Source organism: Malus domestica, chromosome 01 (assembly GCF_042453785.1).
Source record: "Malus domestica chromosome 01, GDT2T_hap1".
NCBI lineage: Eukaryota > Viridiplantae > Streptophyta > Magnoliopsida > Rosales > Rosaceae > Malus > Malus domestica.
In genome coordinates this window covers 26,292,932-26,318,566 of record NC_091661.1, presented here as the reverse complement: position 1 = coordinate 26,318,566, position 25,635 = coordinate 26,292,932, and the positions used below count along the sequence as shown (strand labels likewise).

General features: G+C 35.8%; 3 protein-coding genes and 1 pseudogene across 4 annotated transcripts; 1 reads left to right on the top strand and 3 right to left on the bottom strand.

The window, feature by feature from the left end:
• Positions 1-626: 626 nt before the first annotated feature.
• LOC103406427 (abscisic acid receptor PYL4-like) lies at positions 627-1,482 on the top strand. The gene has a single exon (XM_008345411.4). The coding sequence runs from the start codon at positions 718-720 to the stop codon at positions 1,339-1,341; it is 624 nt and encodes a 207-aa protein (XP_008343633.2). The 5' UTR covers positions 627-717; the 3' UTR covers positions 1,342-1,482.
• Positions 1,483-6,499: 5,017 nt separating this feature from the next.
• Positions 6,500-12,012, bottom strand: LOC103426439 (protein trichome birefringence-like 33; annotated as a pseudogene).
• Positions 12,013-15,236: 3,224 nt separating this feature from the next.
• Positions 15,237-20,410, bottom strand: LOC103426438 (protein trichome birefringence-like 33). 2 transcript variants are annotated; one of them, XM_029102068.2, is made up of 6 exons: positions 20,014-20,410; positions 17,726-17,937; positions 16,465-16,642; positions 16,167-16,366; positions 15,914-16,072; positions 15,237-15,781 (listed from the first exon to the last, which is right to left on the bottom strand). In XM_029102068.2, exons 1-6 carry the CDS (start codon positions 20,038-20,040, stop codon positions 15,442-15,444), a joined length of 1,116 nt encoding a protein of 371 aa, XP_028957901.1. In that variant the 5' UTR covers positions 20,041-20,410; the 3' UTR covers positions 15,237-15,441. The 2 variants fall into 2 exon arrangements, with proteins under 2 accessions (XP_028957901.1, XP_028957898.1); XM_029102065.2 differs by lacking the exon at positions 20,014-20,410 and adding an exon at positions 18,045-18,441.
• Positions 20,411-20,505: 95 nt separating this feature from the next.
• Positions 20,506-25,598, bottom strand: LOC103406452 (uncharacterized). The gene is made up of 11 exons (XM_029102070.2): positions 25,305-25,598; positions 24,690-24,732; positions 24,449-24,502; positions 23,795-23,858; positions 23,173-23,229; positions 22,882-22,988; positions 22,747-22,785; positions 21,982-22,070; positions 21,786-21,864; positions 21,112-21,159; positions 20,506-20,962 (listed from the first exon to the last, which is right to left on the bottom strand). Exons 1-11 carry the CDS (start codon positions 25,478-25,480, stop codon positions 20,882-20,884), a joined length of 837 nt encoding a protein of 278 aa, XP_028957903.1. The 5' UTR covers positions 25,481-25,598; the 3' UTR covers positions 20,506-20,881.
• Between the last annotated feature and the right edge of the window lie 37 nt (positions 25,599-25,635).

Sequence of the window (25,635 nt, the reverse complement as noted above, 5' to 3'; positions counted from 1 at the left end):
ACCTAATAAAGTTTAACAGAATCAACAAGCAATTAAAAAAATGTTTAGAATAAAGAAAAAGAACAAGAAATTAGTTACATAAAAATAAAAACAAGTGGCAAAAGTTGTAGTTGGAAATAAAGAAAATGGATAAATAAATAAACCAAGTCCAAAGAAAATAGTTGCAAGTTGAGTATCCACTTGCGAGGCCGGCGTAATGTTTGTGATCAACATCATCACTCCCTCCAACCCCAATCCATATTTCTCTCTCTTCGATACATTTATAACATCACCGTGTCGTGTAACTCATGTTAATATTATTTCAACCAAATTACCGTGTTAATATGTTATTTTTTAGTCCACTGTAAAAATAGTAGAACATATCAATTATATCTTCGATTGAAGTAATAAAACATACAAATTATGTTATCAATCAAAGTAGTAAGACATAACAATTATAACATGTAAAATAATACAAAATGTAACTTGTTTGCAGCATTCATAAAAATTTATATCACTCATCTCTCTCTTTGTCCGAGGAAACAGCAAAAAATAATCCAAGTGGAACTCATCGCCAGCTTAAACAACTAAAACCCCCTCTCTCTCTCTCTCTCTGTGCCCCCCTCCCCCCCCCCCCCACCTCTCTCTCTCTGCCCATAATATATAATGATCATTTCTAAACTTTGAACCCAGCCCTTGTCAACAAATACATAGAGAGAAAAACAACACCAAAAGCAAATGCCTTCACCAATCCAATTTCAAAGACCAATCAACCCTCCTAATTATCACCACCCCGCAAACACAATCCACCACAAACAATTCCAATCCCAGGCAGTCGTCGCCGCACTCGACCTCACACGCCACCACTCCCTCGTGATGGCTCCCAACCAGTGCTGCTCTTCCGTCGTGCAATCCATCGAGGCACCCGTCCCGACTGTCTGGTCCGTCGTGCGGCGCTTCGACAACCCCCAAGCATACAAGCACTTCCTCAAGAGCTGCCACGTCATCGACGGAAACGGCGACGTGGGCACTCTCCGGGAGGTCCACGTGGTGTCGGGACTACCAGCGGGGTCCAGCACGGAGCGCCTTGAGATTCTGGACGACGAGCGGCACGTGATCAGCTTCAGCGTGGTGGGCGGGGACCATCGGCTGACGAACTACCGGTCCGTTACCACACTGCATGACTCACCCAACGGAGTGGGGACCATCGTTGTCGAGTCGTACGTGGTGGACGTACCGCCGGGGAACACGAAAGAGGAGACGTGCGTGTTTGTGGACACAATTGTGCGTTGCAACTTGCAGTCGTTGGCTCAGATCGCGGAGAGTATGGCCAATAAGCCCACCACCAAGAAACCCTCATGAAATTTTTCACGTTTCATGATTCCTTTTTTTTGCCTTTCTTTGAGGCTCGATCTCTGCAGCTGGTTGAAAAATGGTCAAGGGTTGTTGTATGATATTGTGTATATTAATGCATTTTATAAATTACCTCTTTAATTTCCTTTACCATGTGACCTCAGATTGTTCAATCGATCTACATAACATTATTATGTTTGAATAGGCCCTTTATGCAAAGGGATTCTTATTTTTTTTTCTTCAAAAAATAAGGATATATAAGTGTGGGACTCACTCCATATTAAACTTTAACAATTTGAACCATCTATTTTGTAAGTTTCGATTCATAGATCATCCTTGCAAAAATTCAATTCAATCTGAAATCATTTGCCTATTTAATTATCAAGATAAAATTTCATTGTTTCTTATATAACAAAGTATTCGTTAATTTTTTTTAACCCAATTAGTTGTCTTAAATATTTCTGATTTGGCTAATATTTTGCAAGAATGATCTATGTGGTGCAACTTAAAAAATAGAATGTTCGGATTGTTAAAGTTTGATGTGGTTTGGACCCCATAACTAATCCCCATTTTTATAAAAAAAAATAAAATAGAAATCTCTTCCCTTAAACGCTTGCTATGTTTGAAATACCATCTTATAATTTCATAAACTATGTCCAATTTCACGGTGCATTCATCCTTCTAATTTCTCTTGTTTCCTTTGTGTTTTGTTTTTTCATTTCTTTAAATGAGAAATAGTTTGCTTATGTAAGTTATATATATGTCACTCAGTACTACAGTTTGGTGGTATTCCTCTTCACTTGGATGTAAGAAGTCTTAGGTTCGAATCTTGTGGATGACGAATTCGATACCAAATTAGGCTGCCCATTGTGTGACTTAGCCGAACTCCCCCTCCCATTAGTGTAAAAATATCAATGTACTAAAAAAAATATAAGTTATATATATATACCCTTTATGCAAAGGGATCCCTATTTTTTTTGAAGAAAAAAAATGAGAATTAAGTGTGGGGCCCACTCCACATCGAATTTTAACTATCCGAACTATTTATTTCGTAAGTCTCGATTCATAGATCATCCTTGCAAAAATTCAATTCAATCCGAAACCATTTGCCTATTTAATTATCAAGATCAAATTTCATTGTTTCTTATATAATAAAGTATTCATTCATTTCTTTGAACCCAATTAGACGTCTTAAAAATTTCCGATTTGGCTAATATTTTGCAAGGATGATCTATGAGGTACAACTTGAAAAATAAACGGTTCTGATTGTTAAAGTTCGATGAGGTGTGGACCCCACAACTAATCCCCATTTTTATAAAAAAAAATGAAGATCTCTTCCCTTAAATGCTTCATATATATATCCTTGAAGAGTGTGTTTGTAACTCAAGTATTTAAAAGCTTTTATCGATTTTAAATTTTTAGATTCACTTATCTCTCAATATTATTTATATTAAAAGACTATATTAACAAAATTAATTAGAACTTTTCTACGACTTTGTCCATTGTTTGTTTCTTCAATGTTTACTCCTACTGTTTCTCTATATTGTATTATATATGAAGTCTTTAAAATGTATGTTTTGTATTATATATGAAGTCTTATAAATGTATGTTATAGGGTAAATGTGGAACTTGAGGACTAACCTAACCCTAGTTCCAATGATGTTCTCTCTTCAGCTAATTCCGATAAAATGGAAACAACTATAGCAGATTGATCCCAGATAATAATAATATAGTATGCATATTTCTGAATTATATGTATAACTAATATATGATCTCTCTATTTCGAATCCACTTGAAACATCAAACAGGTTTATTCAATAAAATCTCTTCAAACAGCCGAAGGATTATTTATTTATTTATTTATTTTTGGATTTTTTGGTAAAAGAAAGAGTGTATGAACTCTCTCTCTCTCTCTCTCTCTCTCTCTATATACAGCTAATGAGATTCAGCTGCGTTTCTTTCCGTACGCTAGTATACTGTACACTATTATAAAAAAATTAAAAGTTGGCTAAGAAATTGACTAATCCTTCTTCTCATATATATCCGCAATGCCGATGAGATAACTGCTGTAAAGTGTGAAGATTCGCAACAATATTGCACTGGCACCGATGTGCAGAGACAGATAGTACAGTGAGTACAAGCAGAACAAGGTTAAGTTAATGAATTACAATGTAGCTTCTATAAGAATATTGATGCATGGGGGTGGCCATGGCCAATTGTTATAAAGAACACGATTTTTGTTACAGTTTTACTTACTGAACATAATAGATAAGCAGAAACAGTGCAATCCAGAAAGTGAGTACGTAGGACCTTGCAAGAGGAGAATCGAAGGATCAATTATTTTATCAAAAATGTTATTTTTACCATCTAGTTGTACCACTATTTGTGCTATTTCTCAAATAGAGATGGAACCTATATAAGTTGACGGGATTCACTTCTATTAGAAAAATGATACAAGTGATAGTACAACTAAATAGTAAGTATAACACTACTCTTTATTGTATTGATACTAGCATGTTATATATATGGTACATAGTACGAAATCAATCCTGAAATTCTTTTAACAAACAATATTATACATGTGAGAAAGCAATACTTCAAAAAATAGTAATATAGTAAAATTTCCAGTGGTCATACAAAAAATCAAAATAACTTTAATACACATATTTCAACATTTTGGTTTGCCTACATGATTATTTTTCAATAACAACGATATACTAATCATATATCGATGACACAACAATAACATAACGACAACACAATGATAATATAATGACGAAATAATAAACATGAATCATTTCCTACTATGAAATATCAAAATATGTTTATTATAGTTATTTCTCTTATCAAAATACTTAAATAGTAATTGTTCTACCATACACATACTTCGTCACTTAGATCCCTCGACAAAGTAATGGATCTAACGACTTTAAGTACCCAAGTATGCCATACTCCAGACCCCATAAATAGATATGGTGTGCATATGTACATGCATTACCTACCAAAAAAAATTTACATGCATCAATTACTTATTAAATTGATAAAAAAAAAAAACAATGGAAAAGTTATATATATATAAAGGAAATGGAAAATTTAGAAATTGGACTAAGAAGATAGCACCTTAAAAAAACAGTATTTTAAAATAAAATAAAAAATAAATCAAGCTAACTTCCTAAACTTGATAAAAAAAATAAAAAAAAACCTTCTTTCTTTACTTGTTGTATTTATAAGTTAATACTCATTCATATTAAATGCAATAGGGTTTTTAGACATGATTGAGTGAGAAGGGAAAAAAAATGGGGAGGGGCACTCAAGAACTAAAGTTGATTTTGCAACTATTTAAGAAAATCAATATGAGATTTTTTAAAAGACAAAAAAAGGTGAGGAAGCATGTGCCCTCTGATCCTATGCTCCTGACATCCCTAAAGGTGTGCACGGATAATACTAGAAAAATTAAATTTGTAAACTAAATAACATAGAATTTGATAATTGAATTTTACTTAAGTGTTAATTAACATACTTATTTCTTATTGGTAACACATCATTTAGTTTTCAAATGTAGTCTACAAATTTGATCACCCTAACATTACTCAAGGTACATATGAACTGATTATTAAAAAAATATTTGATTTCATTTTTTTTTTTTTGAACGAATATGATTTCATTATGTATGTCATTTTTTTAATAAAAAATATACTTGCTTTACATGTCTTACTATAGATTGAGGATCTAGTTGGCATTATTTATTTTTAAGTAAAACGTACTACTAATTCATTTCAAATCTGACGTGTTATGTTTTAAAGTCTTCAATCTTGTATTTTTACATAGAAGCACAGGCATGGACTTTTGAATATCGTATCATGTTGTGCTAAAGTGGTAATTGGCGATGTTGAGGAATCAATATTGGGTGCATTTGGATTGCAACTTGACTTAAACAACGATCAAGTTGGTTTGGGAAACAAAAGCAAGTTGCAAGTTTTGCCTCACTTTTATTATATAAATTCTACCCTACATACGTTGTGTGTTGGAAGAGATATATAATCTCCATTAGCTGGCTGCAAGTTGATTAGCAAGTTGGCAAGGAGGCAATTTAATGTTCCATCTTGTTTACAAAATCAAAGCCACCCATTACCTCATCACTTACGAGAGATTTTTCAGGGTAATCAGAATACAGAATAATATATACTACGTGTCATTATATAAATTGTGTGATATGTATGTTAAAAAGTTAATAACTTAAATATTAAAATTTTTCCCACTTATATAAAAACACGTGAGATACCACTTGTATTCCAATCACATTAAAAAAATTCTCATCACGTATGTACGTGCGTGTCCCATGACTAATTTGACTCGGTCAACCAAAACTCTAATATTTTGGTTGAAATTTCCTTCAACCAACCATTGTCTAAAGGTCCAAAAGACCGCTATATATATATATAGCAAGTTTAATTTCCATGATCAATGTAAGACCACTCCAAAAATTGTAAACAATATCAACTCAGAAGTTTAGAGATCTCGTATCCAAATGTTCCTTTTCGATAAATATAAAAACAGCTTACGACGGACCACAAACTTTATAATTTTCTAGCTTGTAGGTGGTCTTCAATTTCCATTTTAGTCAACAGCTATATATTGAGCATACACATATATACACTATTAAAGGTACAGAAGAAAGTGTGTTTGTATATCTATGCTGAAATTTGTCTTAGGGTTTAGAAAATTTATCCGAGTAGCATATAACATAGCTAGTGATGATCTGAATTACAAGATCGAATTTTTATGTGCATATATAAATGAATGGCTTTCTGCTTGTCCTTCCTCAATTTTTGGAGACTTTTCCACTAATTATGCAAGAACATTATCAAAGCAAGTGATGTTTAAACTGTCCCTTAAATTATGTGGTGTTTTCCACTAAGCAAAGATTTCGGGTCCCAAAGTACTCTGTAATCTTTTATTTTGATGAGTACTACTTTTGGTGATTAGAGTGCACGATTTGTATTATGTCATCAGCTTTATGTATATGTAATGCTTCACAAATATATTTTTATGGGAAATTGGTTAAATTAAAGAATGTCAAAGATAATCTCAAATGTTAAACTGATCAATTTAATTGTTTACTTTATTTTTCGGAAGTATAATCTAATATCACCCGCATGAGCATTTTTCACAAAGTCAAAGGATAGAAAAGTTTGGCAAATAGAAGCTCATTCCAAGTATCTTGAAGGCCAGGCAAGCACCAATGCACACAGTCATATCTAATAGGGTTTGCTAATTGTTCTGGGGACAGCCGGCTCCGCTGCTTCTTGTAGATTGATGTGTGTGCATCTTTCCGATAGCTTGAGAGTTGGGTGATGTTGAGAAAGGTAATGGGCACCTTTGATTTATTGAACACCTCTCCTATGATCTGCATTATATCATCCGTAGAATCTGAACCCTTGTAGTTAGGATCTTCACTCAAAGTAGTTTGATTGTAGCAGCTGCCTCCTCGGTCTCCTCCCCAGTCTGTGCTCCTCGCAAATATGTTTCTGTCATTTAATTTATGTTAAGTTTCTTGCAAACTGTTAAGACTTCATTCGAACGGGAGAATTTGAAAAAAAAAATGATATGGTTTTAACAACGAGACTAAATTTGCTTCAGAAGTTAGAAAGCATCGGATTGAATGCATTTGAGACAACTATATGCAAAGAAACATTTGAAGTTCAGTTGTTTTCTTTCTCTATTGTTAGTCTTGGCATGTATATTATATCTTTACAATGTTATCTAGATCCCTAGATTTGGCCCCAGTTTGGGGTTGAGGTGATTTTAAAAAAAAGCTCCTATGAAAAAAAGTTGGGAGTGTTTTTGGTGTTTGGTAAACTTAAAAAAAATGGCTTATTTTGGAAGCTGCTGTGAGAATAAGCTGAAATCAAAGGAAAAAGCTGAAGCTGCAATTTGTAGCTTTGGAAAACTGGCTTTTTTTCAAAGCACACAGAACTACAGTGCTCCTTTAATGAAAAGACCCACTATCAGACTGCTTTTTTTTCCAAAAGCACTTTTACAAAAAAGTTTACCAAACACTCTGCTGATTTATTTCACAGCCGCTTATTCTCACAGCACAACCGCTTATTCTCACAACAGCTTTTTTTCAAAGCACAGTAATACCAAACCAGCCCTTGGAATCCCAACATCCCAACAGGCCCTTATTTAAATTCTCAGGTATCTTGATAGGAATTAAGTGACAGGAAACATCATGCCTGATAATTTATATATCTTAGCAACTTAACTTGACAACCACTCTTCCCTTTTTAATTCGTATCTAAAATCAAATACAGTACTGCACATGTTTTATAGGAAAAACTGAAAATTTTGCATTTAATTATTGTTGTGTCTAAATTATCTTTTTAAAGTGAACTGCTAATTTTGTTCCTGAATTATTGCATAATTGAAAATTAGGTCCTTAAACTATTTTTTTTTCAGAAAAATCTATCCTTGAATTATAAAAATATGTCAATTATATCCCTATATTATATTGGAAGATACTATATTCAATTTTCTGTCAATTTAAGTCACATTACTTATATGTGATACATATTGGAGGGTAGATTGGTAGTTTTTCATAAAGAAATAGTATATGGAGTTAACTTTGGAGGATAAATTGGTAGTTTTTCATATAAAAAAAAGTGTAAGTTTACTTTTGAGGGTAAATTACACGTTAATTCTCAACCTATATGAAATGTTAAAGGCTTATAGACGAGAAAATGATAATATTACACTCTAAAGTGTGTCAAGTGACTTAAGTGATGAAAAATTGGATAAAATAACTTTGAATATAATAGTAGGGATGAAATTAGAAATTTTTAATGAATTTAGGGACTTATTTTACCCAAAAAAATAATTCATTGACCTAATTTTCACTGAGGTGATAATTCATAAACTAAATCATCACTTCACATTTTTTTTTATACAAGCGATATCGTTGTGTCAAGTTATTTATTGATAGAAAGTGGGTTGTTCCATGAAGGTCAGGGCTACTAGTTAGGGCCAAATTTGATGAAGGCCCACCTCTTCGTTTTTCAGTTAAAAAATACACTTACATTAAGACCATCTCTAATGGTTGTGTTAAAAGTCAAATTTTTTAGCATGGAAAATTTAGCTTTTAGTCCATAAATAGTTTTTCTGCTCTAACCGTTTTTGCCTAAAATTTTAGCCGGAATTATTAAAGAATAAACTTAGGTTTTTTTTTTTGTTAAATTAAATTAAAAAATAAAAATTTTATGAACATTTTAATCTAAAAAAAATTAAATTCCGAAAAATATTAAAAATTTTAAATTCTGATTTCTGGGCTAAATTTTGGGAGGAATCTGGTCTTAGTTTAGCATTTAGCATTTAGCACTTAGCCCAAAATTTCCCCTTGGGTTGGATTGGGTTTGGGGGGAAATTTTGGGGGGTAATTTGGCTTTTAGCCCATCATTGGAGTTGGTCTAAGTAATTTGTCAAAACTACCTTCAAAATATCTCTTTTCAATTATTTTTTGGAAACAAGTGAGTTCAACAAAAGCTAAACAACATCGACATCTCTCCAGCGCAACTCTATCACAATTCTCATCCAAGACCATCAAGGAAAAAACATATATGTTTTTAGTGAAACAACACCTTTTCAATAAAGTTTAAAGTTTGTCACTTTTTTTTTAAATAGTAAAAGGTCCATAAACCCTCCTTGCTTCTAATCATCTCATCAATTTGAGCTCCCGGCTTTTACATATAATGGCTTTACACTTTGTTTGACCTATAATAAGATTGGAACCGGATCCCAATAATCTGAGCATAAGGATCAAATGATTCGGGTCGTTGAAATTTGATCCAACGACTACAAACAAGAGCCCTCTAAAAGTTATAATAACTGTAGCCGTTAGATCAAATTTCAACAACTCGGATCTAATGATCCTTGGGCTCAGATTATTGGGATCCGGAGAGGATCCAGTTCCAATAATATTAACCTAAAGACACAATTAAAAGAGCACTAAAGAGCGGTGATGTACACTAAGCATATAATGGTATGGGTCGGCGAAGTACGGCACGAAATGCCTCATAAAAAACATTGGAAAAAATAATTTGGCATTGTACAAGCTATTGTTTGGATGCAATGAGAATAGTGTTGCATTCCCCATTACTTAGTAGTGTTCCCGCTGAGCTTTCTAACTTCGCCCTTGCTAGTAGTCGTATAAAAAATTTATGCAAATGTCACTTTAACAAGAGTGCAGAAAGAAAAAAAATGCAGAATCATTTCCTATTCTATTTGTAGGCAAAAGAATTCCGCATGCATTAGTAAATTGATGGTGATAGAAATGAACTCACTTTCCATGAACAGGTGACATACTAGTGAAAAAGACCCTCGTCTTCTCGGGATCCATGTTCTTCTGCACCCATCTTTCCAAACTTTTCATCGCCATACGATATGCTTCCATGGTTGGCATCTCCACGACATTTTTCACCTCATCATCAATGGACCATAATCTGCAAATTAAAAGCTTAAGCAATTAGACATATAATTAAGCAATGAAGGAAGAAAAAGTAAACTACTTAAACAATAATTAATATGCATAATTTGTGAAAATTAAGGAGAGATATTGATGTGTGTACAAGATTTTAAACTTGAAGAGTGCAGTCATCCACCAGAGGTAGGTGTTAAACACCAATATGTCAACACCCTCCCAATGTTTTCCATGCTTATTGATGCATCCTTTCCTAACAATCTTTTCAGATACCTTATGCACCACGGCATCATCTGAGTTTGATTCAAGAAGAAATGGTGCCCAATGGAACTCAATTGTGGCATTGTATTCCTGACAAAACTTGGAAAATAATAATGTCAAAGATTTCACAGAAGATGCTCAACGGTCCACTATTAATGAGTCAAGCACAGATATTGTTCCTGCCAACAACGTCCTTGCGTGGGTGGAAAGCGCTTGTTTTGCGGCTCCGGCACTCTGAGCTAATATCACTCAATTTCGCTACATGTTAGCTAGTTGGTGTGCGGTTTTAACACATGCAATTAAAAGTGAAACCACTCGAACATAAGTTATATTTTACATTATTCAACAAATAATTCAGTAAAACAGGAACAACTTTGTTCATTTGGTATGAAACAAAATAATGAAACACTTGATCAGCTTGGCTGTGAAAACAGTTCATGAGTCTGAATCGAAGGATTCCATAGATTTAGCATAACTGGGGATAAATGAGTGGAGAAGGCAAATCATGGAAGCAAATTGACCCCGGTTTAGAGAATCTCCGACGAACATCATCCTCTTCCCTCGTAGTGTCTCGAGCATCAAAGTGGCGTTGAAGCTGCAGGAATTTGTTGCCACAAGGATATTGTACATTTTACAATCAATAATCCAACATCAAGTTAACAAAATAATAATAATCCAACATCAAGAAACATAAATTATGGTTGTTTAGCTCTTAAGTGACAAAAGTATATGATTAGGGTCCAAATATTTGTGGGCACCTTGAGGAATTTTGTAAGGTCTACAACTCTATAGGCTCACAACGGATTGGGCAGTTGGCCTACATATTACAAAGAAAATAAGACTCTGTAACTACTAATAAGATTTGATTTCTACACACTTATTTTTAATTTTATAACTTTTATTTATTTTTTTTTTTAATTGAATAAACAGAAGAAAAAAAATGTGGGAATGATTTCGCTTAAGTTCCTAGTAAAAAATGGAGAAAACGAGGAATTAGCGCGTTTTACATCCAATGCAATGTTCTTTTCGAATGTTGGGATTTTAATCGATTGTAAAATTGGGTTAATGACTAGTATAGCATGTCTCGCATTCAACTCAGATGTATATACAAGCTTTCGATACAAAATTGTAATGTTGGTCGTGCAGCTTGGCTCAAATTACTTGCTCCTTCATTAATATCCCCACACTACACCACAAAAGCTCATCAAGGATGAAGAAAATGCGTCATTGTTTCAGTTCTAGGAGACGAAAATTAAGTGTTCGAGGTCCTTGTTTCTCCCAATTTAGGACGCAAATATATCGAGAACACAGGAACTGTGTACTTGTATCGTAAAGAAGGATAAAAAAAAAAACATGTTGTATAAGATTGCAATCGGCCTTTCAAACCGTTTTGTTTCTCGGTGACGAGATTGTAAGTAGGGATCGAGAGAACTGGGAGAGTTCCCGTCGTACGATGCTTTTGTAAAGCTCAAAACGGAAAGCGAAAAATCGGCTCAACTTTCCCAAATAACGCCGATTAAAACGACTTTTTTTAGAGACTGAGCCACTGACCTGGGAAGATCGCAGCCGTGGGTCTGCCAACGCCATTTCTGGTACTTTGTCGGGCCGCCCGTGTTCTTGGAAGGTCAGCTGCGGCTGAATGTAAGGGCACTCCGATTCCTCGTAAAGCGGCCGAGTCGACTCGTCAAAATTCCACCTCCCGCTGAACACGCCACACCCTTCCTCGTTCTTACCTATGGCGAACGGTGGCAGCTCCTCCCTCTTCGTCTCTAACCCCATAATTCGGACAGCAGTGGGGCCGAGTTGAAGCTCTACGTAAAAAATGTACGTCAAATCCTCGCCGAAAAAAAAGACGGCAAAAAGAGAAGCAAGGCGAACACTGTGAAGAGGTGGTGAGAGAGGCGACACTTCCGCACAACAGTAGTTGGTGGCTTCGTTATTTGCATGCATGGGCTTCTGGTGCTGTACCTTTTTTTCTTTCTTTCTTTTTTTGAATCTGTATATATTAAGATTTTTCATGTCAAGGGTTTAAGGTTGTCGATGAAGAAAGAAGATAATGATTATATAGAAATAATATTGGATGTTTCCTAATAAGTTTCCACTTTTGATGATACGCAATCTACATTATATTACAGTATTTGATGTGTGGTAAAATTTCCTTATGTACTCCTTAATTTCCTTGCCTTTTGATTTTTGAACAAGATCCAAGCAGTAGATTTTTGTTCTAAAAAACCTAGATTGAGAATCCCACACCCAAAAGTATAACCAAAACTCATATTCTAAAGCATTGATTTTGTACACTCGCACTTTGTCTGTTTGAGTTCCTTCTCTTTTTTTTTTTTTAATAAAAAAGAGGACAACTGGTAGTGAATTACGGTTATCCACTCATTTTGGTCCCATAGGAGACTAGTTGGAATTTTCGCAGCCTTATCCTTCGAGTTCCTTCTCCCTCACTTTAATGCTTTGGAATGGTTCTCTAATTTTGATTACTTAGTTAACAAAACACGAGAAGTACATAAGTGAGTGAAGAGAATGGAAGTTGATAAGTACAGTAGCAATCAATTATTTAAAGTGGATGCCTTGTACGACAAGGAAGATGGTGGTCATATTCCAATGATAATGGGTTGCGGTGTCCTCAAATTTGTTAGGACTAAATTGTCTAACATCAGAAAGATGGAGAATCTGAAAGTGTTATAAGAGTTCTTGGGCAACGCTTCACTTACAAGCTGGTTTAAGTTCTACTCATGAGCTCTTAACAAAATTGTGCACTTGCTGGTTATCGACTTCATTGTCTCAACCCTAGCAACTCGGCTCGTCAGATGAACCCGCCCGCATCTTGACTCTTAGCTCCAACTGAAACTCACAAGGCGCTGCCGCAGGCACCAACACTGGCTGAAGGTGCTGCGGGTGCAAAGCCAGAATGTACACCTTCTCTTCTATGTTTTGGCCGTCCCTTGAGAAGATTGTTGCCGGCCAGAGACCAATTGGTTGCTTTGTGCTATCAGGGCCGTCTCTGAGATTTCGGGGACATTTTACGAAATTTATAAAATGACCCCTCCTTAAGATAGTTTAAAAAAAACTAGAACAATGTATTGATGTTTGAAAACAATCACTTAAATTAAAACAAACTTAAGCACTCACTGATTGCAAGTTTACAAATATCATTAATCATAAATAAAAAAACTGCAAACATAACCTTCATTAAACAATCAAAAGCAGTTCAATCTTAAACAACCAAACATGGATAAAAACTTCAAAACTCTAAACTTTATAATTTCACTTGAATACGTGATATTGTTCTATAATAAAATTAAAAAACCATCGTTTTTTTGGGTGTTATTATTGACAATTAGAATATCTCATTGTACTCCAAATTTTTATATTGAGTAATGCTAGAGTGACTAAATTTGTAGACAAAATTTTGTAAATTAGACATGAATTGATGATTGGATTATTATTTAAGCGTTGATATATGTGTTCATTTCCTATTAGTGATACATCATTTAGTTTAATCTTCCTAGCATTACCTTTTTATATTTAAAAAGGAAAAAAAATTATTCTTATAAGGAATGCAATGAGATTTTAAAATGCTAAAAAGATTCATTTTCTAAATATAAAACATTATTACATAATGGAGTAATTAGGTTTTCATCCTTATTTTTACTACTCTATTGATTAAAACCTTATTACTTTTTAATTTTTGATCAAGGTCTTTGTATTAATAATATCATTAATTATTTCAATAATAAAATATTTTTTATTTCTAAATATATTCATTTAATATTAAAAATATTACAATTAGTATATTTATATTTATGGCTAAATTTTTTATCATATATTTTTATTTTTAGTTTGTACCCATTTTTAATTTGCAACCCTTTTTTAATTTGTACCAATTTTCCTTTCAGTTTTAATTTGTACCCATATATTAATTTCTTTTTGTGCCCATATTTTTTAAAGTTTTATTTGTATTGTACCCATATTTTTTTATTTATTTGTACCCATTTTTATTTTTGCTAAATGTACCCATTTTGAAGAATGTACCCATGTTTTGATACAATAATTTTTTGGTTATTTTTTATGAATGTACCCATGTTTACACACACACACACACAATAGTATATTTATATTTTAATATTTTTAATCCCACAAATTATGGTTTTTTATTTAAAATCTCATTACTATAAACAACTATAAATTTTAATTTTTAATTTAAAAAATATAGTAACGTACATAGAAATAAATTATCAATTAATTTCAGGGACTTGGATCAAAAATTGAAAACCAACAAGGTTTCAGTCAAAGACTATTCATAACTAGGGACCGCATCCAAAGTCTCCCTTACATAATATTAGATGGCAAAATTTTGGAGGCCCCTTCAAATTTGAGGTTATATGCGACTGCACCTTTCACTCCCCCTCAACGTCCCCTCTGTGTGATATAACTTCTTTTTCCCTTAGTGGCTTTTGAAAAATTAAATCTCAATCATCCCCTTATTTTCCTTTGTAAAATTAGAAGCTATGATTATATATTAGAGAAAGGTCTCAAGTTTGACTATCAAAAACGACAACGTACGAGGCATATGTGGCCAACAGTACCAACATGTTTTTAGAAGTTGATCAGTGAGTGATACCTGATGGTTTGCAAAAAATACAATGTCATTTGGCTTCAAAGCCGTCTACGAAACATGACTCGAACAGAGTGCCCTTGAAAACAATGTGATAATTCTCTACTTTCTTTTTGTTTATACTATACTTTGGGCCTTCGTATTTAGACCTCGTATAAATACTTAAGAGACTCAAATATAATTATGTAATAAATGAAGAGGGCAAATATGTAATAAGTGAGGAGTCATTACTCTATAAAAGAGACTCCTCACCCTCACAATCCTCAAGCCTCACATCCTCTAAACAGAGGTCTCATCCTCACCACAATCCCTACTCTCAAACTCTCTCTTTCTCTGGGGAACTCCCCCTCACCCTTGTAATCCATACATACAGTTAGAGAGAAATACAATCAATATCAGTGTGGACGTAGCCCAAACATTGAGGTGAACCACGATACATCTTGTGTTCTTTACTCTCTTGCAGATTCACGGTTGGATTTACGTTGTTCCAAGACCCTCCGGTTTTGTGCATCAACACTTTTAATTAATTACTATACTCAAGTATTCTCCTTCACAAACCTCAAATTTCATAACAAAATTTTCATTTTTCACATTTCAACTTCAAAGCAGGATTCAATCTATCTATCTTCCATGCCAAATTTTTCATGGATAACTAATTTACACTTATTCCTTGCCACCAGCTAGATCTCACCATGCAATGACCATCTTGAAAGGGCAGAGGATGAGAACTCACCACTTTGGACCATGATCAAGGATAGAAAAGTTTGGCGAACAGAAGCTCGTTCCAAGTATCTTGAAGGCCAGGCAAACACCAATGCACGCAATCGGCATAGCTAACAGGGTTGGCTATTTGCTCGGGAGTCAGAGGGGACCACTGCTTCTTGTAGATTGATGTGTGGGCGTCCTTGCGATAGTTTGAGAGTTGCGTGATGTTGAGAAAAGAAATGGGCACCTTCGATTTACTAAATACATCTCCAATTACCTCCATTATGTTTTTCCGGGAATCTGAACCCCAGTAGTTTGGATCCTCAATCAAAGTAGTCTGGTTGTAACAGTTACCTCCTGGTTCACCTCCCCATTCTATACCACTGCCAAATATCAAATGTCAGTCCACCTTAATCTTGTGAAAACTTCAAGCACAAGTTACGCATCGGGGTCATCACAATTTTGAATGCTATATTTATGATTTGAATAAATAGTGTTGAGAGAATTGTGCTCACTTTCCATGAGAAGGTGACATGCTAGTGAAAAAGACCCTTGTCTTCTTGGGGTCCATGTTCTTCCGCACCCATCTTAACATAGTTTTCATCGCCATACGATAAGCCTCTGTCGTTGGCAGCTTCACAATATCTTTCACCTCATCATTGAAGGAACCTAGTCTGAAAATTAAAATTTCAGCAATTAGACATTTTTTTAAGCAATATAGGAAGAGAGAGTTAAGTAATTTATAATTTGATAGGGGCAAGAAAGTACATTATTTTAAATTCCACGCCGGTCATCCACCACAGATAAGTATTGAACACCAATAAATCAACGCCCTTCCAATGTTTGCCGTGCTTATTGATGGACCCTTTCCTTACAATCCTGTCAGATATCCTATGGACGATAGCATTATCCGAGTTTGATTCAAGCAGAAACGGCGCCCAATAGAACTCGATTGTGGCATTGTATGTCTGCACATTATGGAACACAGAATAGTAAATGAGTCAGTAAAACGTCAATGTACATTTGAGAAGTATGAGAAAAAGTGAAAACGTCAATGAAATGTCACCTTGGCTGTGAAAACAGTTCGCGAGTCTGAGTCGAAGGTCTCCATGGATTTGGCATCATCCGGGATGAGCTTGTGGAGAAGACAAATCATGGAAACATACTGACCCCGGTTCAGAGAATCTCCAACGAACATCATCCGCTTCCCTCGTATCGTCTCGAGCATCAATGTGGCATTGAAGCTGCATAATTTGTGAGAAGAACGTTATACATGTTACTCTATTGGTAAATTAGAAAAAATCCATCATCGAAGGATATATGATTTTTATAAGATTATCAAATTAATGTTAATACCAATGACATTGTAACACCAAATAAAAACTACCAGTGACAAATATGCAGAATTATTAGAAGGTAAAATTATGTATTTTAACATGGCTGTTTATGAATAAATTAAACATACTATAATTTGTTAGGACAATTGTGGTACAACTAGGGGCTGTTTGAGGGATTTAGATCCTCTCCGGATCTCAAACTCTAAAGCCTGCGAACCGAGCAATCCAGACCTTAAATTTTATTGGTCTTCATTGGCCCATCCCATTGGCCTACCTCACACAACACATCTCTCTCTCTGTCCAACGTCCATATCTCTCTCTCTTGAACGCTCTAATTGCTCGGTCCGTGGGCTGAGATCAAAAGAGGATCTTAATCCCTGTTTGAGATTGTATCTCTAAAAAGTACATATGTTCATAAACGCTTATGTTAAAAGTAATTTTATGATAAACACGTTGAAATGTTTAGTAAAAATCAAAGTATGGTCACGTGCTTCTCTTGAAAATGCTTCTAATACCTAAAAGCACTTTTAGATTATCTCCGGGCCGTTCTAAATAGCCCATACTATGGCACTCGGTAAGCCCGTACACAATTTGGGCCCCACCTCTTCCCCGCTGTTCTATGGAACAGTGGGCCCCGTCCCTTAGTTGTCTCGAACGGGCGACAGATGGAAGGAATGTACGCGATCTCGATTTCCCCAGGAACAGAACGGCAGCGTATAAACAACTGTCGACCCGGCCGGCTGGAAGCAACCCAGCCGGTTCGATTGGGAAAACCGGTTCGTCAAACAAGGACAAAGGGACAAAACCGTTTCGTTTGTCGGTGACGAGATACGTACGTAGGGATACAGAACGAGGAGAGTTCCGGTCGTACGATGCTTTTTGTAAAAGCTCAAAAGGGAAAGCAAAAAATCGGCTCAACTTCCCCAAACAACGCCGATTAAAACGAGGAATTGACGCCTTTTTTTTTTTTATAGCGACTGAGCAACTGACCTGGGAAGATCGCAGCCGTGGGGCTGCCACCGCCATTTCTGGTAGTCCTTGTCGGGCCGCCCGTGTTCTTGGCAGGTCAGCTGCGGCTGAATGTACGGGCACTCCGATTCCTCGTAAAGCGGCCGAGTCGACTCGTCAAAAACCCACCTCCCGCTGAACACGTCGCACCCTTCGTCGGTCTTGCCGACGGCGAACGGCAGCTTCTCCCTCTTCTTCCCTAGCCCCAAAACGCAAAACCCAATTTAGTAAATTGAAAAATATTCAAATTTTTGCAATAGGAAATTGATTGACTCGGTGGAATGAGGTAGGTTGACTCAACGGTTTTGATAACGAGTGGGTCGGAGCTGGTGGTGAGTTGACGGTGGCCGAAAATGCAGGTGAGGTCCGCGCCGTAGAGGACGGAGACGAAGAGGACGAAGGAGAGGAGGGTGAAGAGGTAGGGAGAGAGTCTAGCCTTGCGGAAGACGGCGGCGGAGGAGGAGTACGGCGGTGGCTTCATTAGTCTCGTGAAATCGTATAATTGTGTTTGGATGTGTGATTTAGTTTGGATTGGAAATTATGAGATGGAGGTCTCCATACAGATTCATCGTCCGTGAGAAGAACAAATATATAAGAATCATTTGGGTCGGGAATATTATATTAAAAATCGGCAGTCTCAGCACCAACGTCGACTCCGTACACCTTATTACCTACCATGCGTCATTCCACTTAATCATAGTTTTTCTTTTCCACTTAATCATAGTTATATTTCACAATAAATGCTCCCTTTTAATTTTGAAAAAAAAATTAACTATAATTAGGTGAAAATGAAATGACACCTAGTAAATAACGAGATGGTTACGGTGATGAGCAAAAATGCACTAATTTTAATCCTGTTGTTACAGAAAAAGAAAAATGAATTAAGTGATTTAAAAGGAGGAGTAATTTTTTTTTTCTTGAACAAATTATATTCTCTACATAGGAGGGGTGGGCTTAGCCTTATAATTAGCTAGTAATAATGTGATTCAAATTCGTCTTTGCTAATAATTAAACATAAGACATCTCACTTAAAGAGAAATACTACTAGACCATAGTGCTAAGTAGCAAAGGAGGAATAAATCTAAAATTGAAGAAATTTTTAAAAGGGAGAGCAACTATTGGTTTTGCTATGACAATCCACTCTTGTAGAGGCTGGAAAGACTCACAGATGCATTTCAACCTACTCCTAATCACCATTGGATGATTCACCAGCGCTAGGAATTGAACCCAAGACGTGCCAAGTGAAATAGAGTTTAAAATTCATCCCCAGTCACTTAGCAACGCCGTGGTGGTTTGATTCCCTTACTATTGAAGCCGATATGATATCCAAAGGTAGGCCAATGAATAGTAAATTGCATCTCAGGCATTTCTGTGTATGGGAAATCATTAAACCAAATACCATTTCTGGTCCCAAAAGAAAAACTGAATTCCAAGAATACAAGTGGAGCGGAGTGGGTGAGACTACTACAGGTGCATGATTATAAGTAATAGTGTCTATCAAATTCTCTACTTTGAGAGAGAGAGAGAGAGAGAGAGAGAGAGAGAGAGAGATGAAATATTAGTTTTAGGTGGAGGGTGATTGGAAAGTGGGTAATATTTCAGGCTCAAAGTGGTTGGCATTCACCTGCTTTGGCTTTCTTAATTCTGTACTCAATAATACAACAAAGAAGTAGCAGCTCAGCTGATCACCTCACATTTAATCACAACAAATAATCATAGTTTGGCCAAAATTAATTAATTACAATTATTGACTAACTAATAACTTGTAACCTTGTCGACTCTCTCAAGGGGGAACCGAAGCCATAGGCGTAGGAAGAAGAGGTTTAACCGATGCCAAAGAAAGGAATAGAACCCACAGACACCGGTTATGACCCAGGTAAGTCAATGTATTCCTATTGTTCCACGACCTCTAATGACATTGGGACAACGCAAGGACGTTTTAGATCCAACTTTAGTGTAAGTTCTATAAATAAAGTTCAGAAAATACAATGTGAGAAATGCATGCATCGACGCAAAACAGAAAGTTTGATTTTCTCTATGTCTGTAAAGCTCACACGGTAAATGCTTTTAAAAATTAATTTTCTCGCTGTTGAACCCCAGAACCCCCTTCACTTCCTCACCAAAATATGAAGAAAGATACCAAAGGAAGAGTTCACAGTACATAAATTTCGATAATCTTCACCAAGAAAATACGATTCATCCCTCCTAAGTACAAAAAAATTTCCAAACACATAAAATTTCATTACAAAAGTTGACAAATAAATTCATACCTGAGACTGAAGAGACACAGAGCACATTGCAAATGGCCAAATCAAAATGAGGCAGACTTCATGTATGAAAGAGTTGTGGTTAAGAACCTTCACCCTTGTTGCATTTTCTGGTGCTTTTCAAAGAACCTCGACAATGTTGTTAGCCAGCCACATCAGAATCAGTAAGAAAATAATGGCACATCAGGTAAAGCCTTTGATATTTTCAATTCATGAGGGTTTCTGTGGTGAGAAACGCTCCAAACAGCCTTTCTCCCATCATATCACCATACTACTAATCCAAAATCCAATAGCTTTTTGTTGAGTAAGCATCAATGCATAACATAGTTCTACCATAAAAATATATCTGTTCAGTAACTGCATCTCATCAAACATCTAAATCAATCCGTCAATTCAGCCTCTGTAAATATGCAAGATATTAACCTTCAATAAATCATATCAAAGATATAGTAGCACACTACCATACATTCCAACATGCAAGATAATGCATGACACTAAACATCTAACGTATTCATATTTTTAATTTATGTGGAGAAATATTAAAATTCGTGTGGAAACCAATACATTCAAAATTGCCTGAACAGCAGCTGACACAATGTAGAAGGAAAATAACAAGTAAACTAGTACTTGGTAAGGAGGGTTCCTTTACGTTGCAACTAAATATATGACTCGTGACGGAAAATAAAATGAAAAGCATACGTGAGACGGAGAAGGCACCCTTTATATGATGGTGCATGCCAAGCTTAAGTGCTAGTTTTGACTAGGCTGTTGCCGCATACTGATCCATTCTGTTTTTGCTGAATGTTGATGGCAGAGCACAGATGATACAAAATCAATTCACCAGCTTGAACTAAAACAAATATCTCTATGCTCAAAAGTCGACAGGAGAATAGGTGCTTCGAAGACCATGAGAAGAGCCCCTAAATTTGTGCATTAAGAATGCAAACAAACTCTGGAAAGACAAAGGGTGGTATTATTAACAATATCTTGACACCTTAAGAAGAAGAAAAAAAAGCATTCTAATTGAAAATTGTTTATATCTGTGCCCAGTCACTAGAAGTACGGTGGAAAGAGACAGATCAGTAAACCTAAGCAGAATACCTGTGTAGTTTGAGGTAAGCCGGTCCAAAAGTCCAAGTTTGGTATAATCTGTAAAGAGGAGAAGCACCAAATCATAGTTAAATTCCCATCACGTAAACACTGAAGGAACACTTTGGAACCTTGCCCAGATTCCAGAATACTAGTAACAATTAAGATATTTTCCGCCATTGCAATGAGATCTAACATGTCACATTTCGAAATGGTATGCTGCCAAAATAAAAAATAAAAAAAATAAAGAATAGTTTTGTCCCCAACATGGCATATGGATTTATAGTAATAATGGTAAAAGGAACGTGCGGATTCCCTATTTCATGACTCTTACAAATTTGAATTCCCTTTTGCCGTAATGATCATGCAATTTGGTTCTCTCTCCCCTTCAACATTTCCTTCAATGGACCAACCACTGTTTGATATCTATCACCAAGTTTCCTATGCCTAATTCATGACCACCATTTTACCTGACTCTTGACATATATTAGTTTTTCCTCTATAAATTTAAGAAAACTTGAATTCCATTTCAAATTGATACACAGCAAATAGATGGAGCTATGCATAAAAAAAATTCAAGACACATGAATGGACAAACTCAAGCATAACTAAATGGTTTGTATGCAAGAAGCTGATCTTTTTTTTTTTTTTGAACAAAAAGAAGCTGATCTAATTGAGGAACATACGTGTATTCCACGAACTCCAAGTTTGATATATCGATAACCTGCCCCAACCAGCAGATAAGCTCCAAAAAGGCATAAGATTCTGAAATCCAGATAAGTTATCAACTTATCAATCAATTAAGATGACTCAGAAAAACTTCAACAGTAGACATAGAAAATCCCATTGGTATTAACGTTCAGGAAAAAATTTTACTCTTACATGATTCCTAAGGTACCAAGCCAGCCCCACCCTCTCCCATGCACGTGTTCAATCTTGGCACAGCCAGAAGGATGTGTCAATACTGTAGCCTGTCATAAGGATGAGAAGATTATGAACCTCATATTTTGTACATTGTTCATACACTCGCTGAAAATCCATTTCAATGTCACAAAATGAACTGTCAACAGAGAGCCAGTGCCATGCATTTCAAAGCTTCATGCATCCCTATTTTGAAATCTATGATTTCATTCATTAGCAACGACAAACATAGCTAGTTTATCTGTATTTCTCAATAGTCAATACCACCACCCTTTCCTTCACCTGAACCATATACACAAAAAGAAAGCCTAAAAGATAAAGCGCCACCAGCTGAGAAAGAAAAAAAAAATAGGACACATCTTCAGGCAACACCAAAGCACACTAATGATAAGCAGGAAAATGAAACAGGTTGAGCACATCTTCAGTTCCACACAAGTCTACCATTCAAATCAGATTAGTTTAATTAATAAATATGGCTGGAGATCTACCGAGGGAAGATTCAAGCTAAAGGAACTTATTAAATCAGGCAAGAAGCTTAGCAATACAAAAGCTGAAGACAGAGGGCCAAAGGTCTATACTCCATAGTGTACACTGCACAGTTCACAGAATATGGACAAAATATCGCTACTCCCATGGACAGCTTTATCAAAGTATAATCATATAGTATATAAGATTAAGCACTAAGCAAGGAGGAATGAAAGATATTCTGAAACTGAAAGAACTCACATAGTCGCATTTCCCAGTTTTCTCAAGTGAATGTGGCCCCTGTAAAATAGAAAGATAAGAAACTGGATCATTAACCAAGCATGCAGAATTCTAGATCATTTCAAATTATGCAAATAATTTCGTATAAGGTCTTGCCTGAACTCTATTGGGATCACAAATCACAGACACAGACAGCGAACAGTTGAACTTTAGGCCACTACTAGACATCTTAACAATGACACCAGTGTTAGGATTCTTCCTGTCTGCCATAACAAGTCATAAATTTCCAAAATTTTATGCACAAACCAAATCAATTTGGTCAGAAAGCATGCATGTCCATACATATTTGCGCAATGCCATATTCGAGCTATAGTAATGAAAACCTGAAGGTATCATACAATTTTATATCTGGGGGAGATTCGAAAAAAAATGGAAAAGAAATCTCACCAATTATGTTCATGTCAATGCTTGAGGCACGCCCAATGGTAGTGCACACATCGTAACCTGCAGTTACCACTTGGTTCATTTTAGAAGATTAAACAGAGTCTTCCAAAATAGAACAATTTTCAATCCAAATTAGATGAGAAAGCCCTCACAGTCTCCTGCTTTGTTTGAAATTAAAATGAGGGCATCACAGGCTCCCAATTTCTAATGTATCAAAGCACATTATACAAGAAATCAAGAGAATTTTGTTTGAAGCCACAGAGCATACGATGTCATGAAAAAGTTTAGCTGTCACAATTTTTTTACACTATTTATGAATAGCTACTGTGTATCACAATACAACTTGCAAGAGCATTCATCAGATCATGATCCTTAAAGCATTATTTGCTCCAGAACATGTCCAAATTAAAGATCTACTTCTGCAGAGCTAGTCAACAGAAGGAACTTATTTCTGAAAGAAATTAATTTGTTTATTCCCAAACATGATTGAGTCACCGACTACCGCTCTCATACCTAAGCAATTGAATGTGAATTCCTTTTCTCGACTTTACCAACAAGCAATAGATACAGTAAAGTACATGGAGGGCTACGTCATTAATCATCTGAAAAAGCAAAGCATATGTACCTTCTATGTTGTTTGCCACAAGCGCACTACAACCCATGCCACAGCGTGATGCACCCCCACAATCCTGCAATGTTCAATATGATAGTCAAATAAATAAGGTATTCTACAGAAATTTGGGTAGGAAGTACATATTACTATCTTTATCTTTCTTATCCAATTTTGAACAAAAGGCTACTCTGCCCATTACACCCTGGATCAAGAGCCTGGAATTATATGTGAACAGTAATACTCGAGTCAATTGTTAAAAAGATTTATCAGTAATTGAATCCAAAATAAAGGTTAAAAGTAAAAGGAAGCAAATGACAATTAGGACCTTTGAAAGCTGTTGCAATATTCTATTAACTTCCGCAGCATTTTGCTAGTTTTAGATTCTAAATTTAGAAATAACTCTCAAGTTGTTTAGCTAGCAGTGTAAGTGCCAGCTTTAGCTGTCAATTTCCAAATTGCCATCTTTCTCTAACCCTCTCTTTTCTTCAAAGGCAGAGATAGAGAAAATGAGAGCAAACCCCGGAGCAGCTCCCTTACGGATCAAAATATAGGGAGGAACTAAGTACCAAGTAAATAAGTGCGAATCATTTCAAAATTGCAACAGTCTCAGTGCCTTCTATATCATCAACATAAAGAAAATAATAGCAATAGAGCTGACAAATTTACCCGGCAATCAACACATCTAGGTGGGTCGTGATTGAAAATCATTCCATCGCAAAGCTGCTCCAGACAGTCAAAGAAAATAAACTCAATAATGAACCTAGCGACATTAATAAGGCTTAGGCTTGTAAAAGTTAACATGATATCGGTTAAAGAAAATAACAAACCACTGCATTGTGATATTATCATGATCATCGTCACACAAAATATCAGTTAAAAAACAAAGGTGTGACCTGATGGAGCGAACCTGAAACCAGAGCACAGTCTCATTTGCTGCCACCTTGTAGAACCTGTAGTAACGAAGTTTAGCAGCAAGGAAAAATGAATTTTGCTTGACCAAATTGATGATTAACTAATAACATCACGAATGCCGCCATACATAAGAGTATCGGCCAGAATACAACCTCTGTCCAAAGCTCAAGAGTGCGAAAAATCTCTGCAACCCCTTAAACCATAATGTACCGTATAACTATTGCAGTTTAAGATGCTTCCAAATATCAAACTAGGCAAAATCAGAATGGCTCAACCAAATTTCTTTCGAACAAAAGCGCATTAAGCCGCCTTAATGAAAACCAGTTTCGGCAGGAGAGAAGCACATTATTTTGCACAATTCCAAGAACCTCGTGCATCTAACATAAAAATCACAAATTTCATAACAACATCCACAGCAATCAAACAGTTGCAAGACATGCACAGAAAAATACATGCAGATGAGGTAAATATTCCACCATTGCAGCAAATTGGAGATTAATATCATGAAAAGAAAATCATTGACAGTGAGAATAACTAGAAATTACAAGTTACCATTAACGATTCGTGAAAATAAGAAAACCCCATATCAAGTAGAGGACAGAGAGAGTACCCATCTTCGCTTTGGACGCCATGAGGGAAGAAAGGGATGGGAGAGTCCAGAGTGTAGTTGTAGAGCTTGTTATCGTCGACGAAACTGAAATGGCAGCTACCGGAGACCGAGTTAACTCGGTCCAGAATCGTTAAGATGACTGCAACCCATTTCAGAAAACCGAGTCGGACTTCCATTGTCGGCGACGGAGTTCACAACAATTCGCTTAAAATCTCATCATCTCGTTCTGAAAACACACGGCATTGCGTTTAACCAAACGACACGATACGCACGGGTCGCACGGTCCGGTTTGGAATATGCATAGCTAGTCTATCCCTAAAAAATGCGTTGC

Coding starts and splice junctions, on each gene's coding strand:
- LOC103406427 (XM_008345411.4), top strand. CDS start 718: ATGCCTTCACCAATCCAATTTCAAAGACCAATCAACCCTCCTAATTAT.
- LOC103426438 (XM_029102065.2), bottom strand. CDS start 18,224: ATGAAGCCACCGCCGTACTCCTCCTCCGCCGCCGTCTTCCGCAAGGCT. Junction 16,367..16,464: donor GAACTGTTTTCACAGCCAAG/GTGACATTTCAT, acceptor CATAATGTGCAG/ACATACAATGCCACAATCGA. Junction 16,073..16,166: donor GGCGTGGAATTTAAAATAAT/GTACTTTCTTGC, acceptor TTTAATTTTCAG/ACTAGGTTCCTTCAATGATG.
- LOC103406452 (XM_029102070.2), bottom strand. CDS start 25,480: ATGGAAGTCCGACTCGGTTTTCTGAAATGGGTTGCAGTCATCTTAACG. Junction 22,989..23,172: donor CATTGACATGAACATAATTG/GTGAGATTTCTT, acceptor TTGTTATGGCAG/ACAGGAAGAATCCTAACACT. Junction 20,963..21,111: donor GCTTACCTCAAACTACACAG/GTATTCTGCTTA, acceptor TTGTCTTTCCAG/AGTTTGTTTGCATTCTTAAT.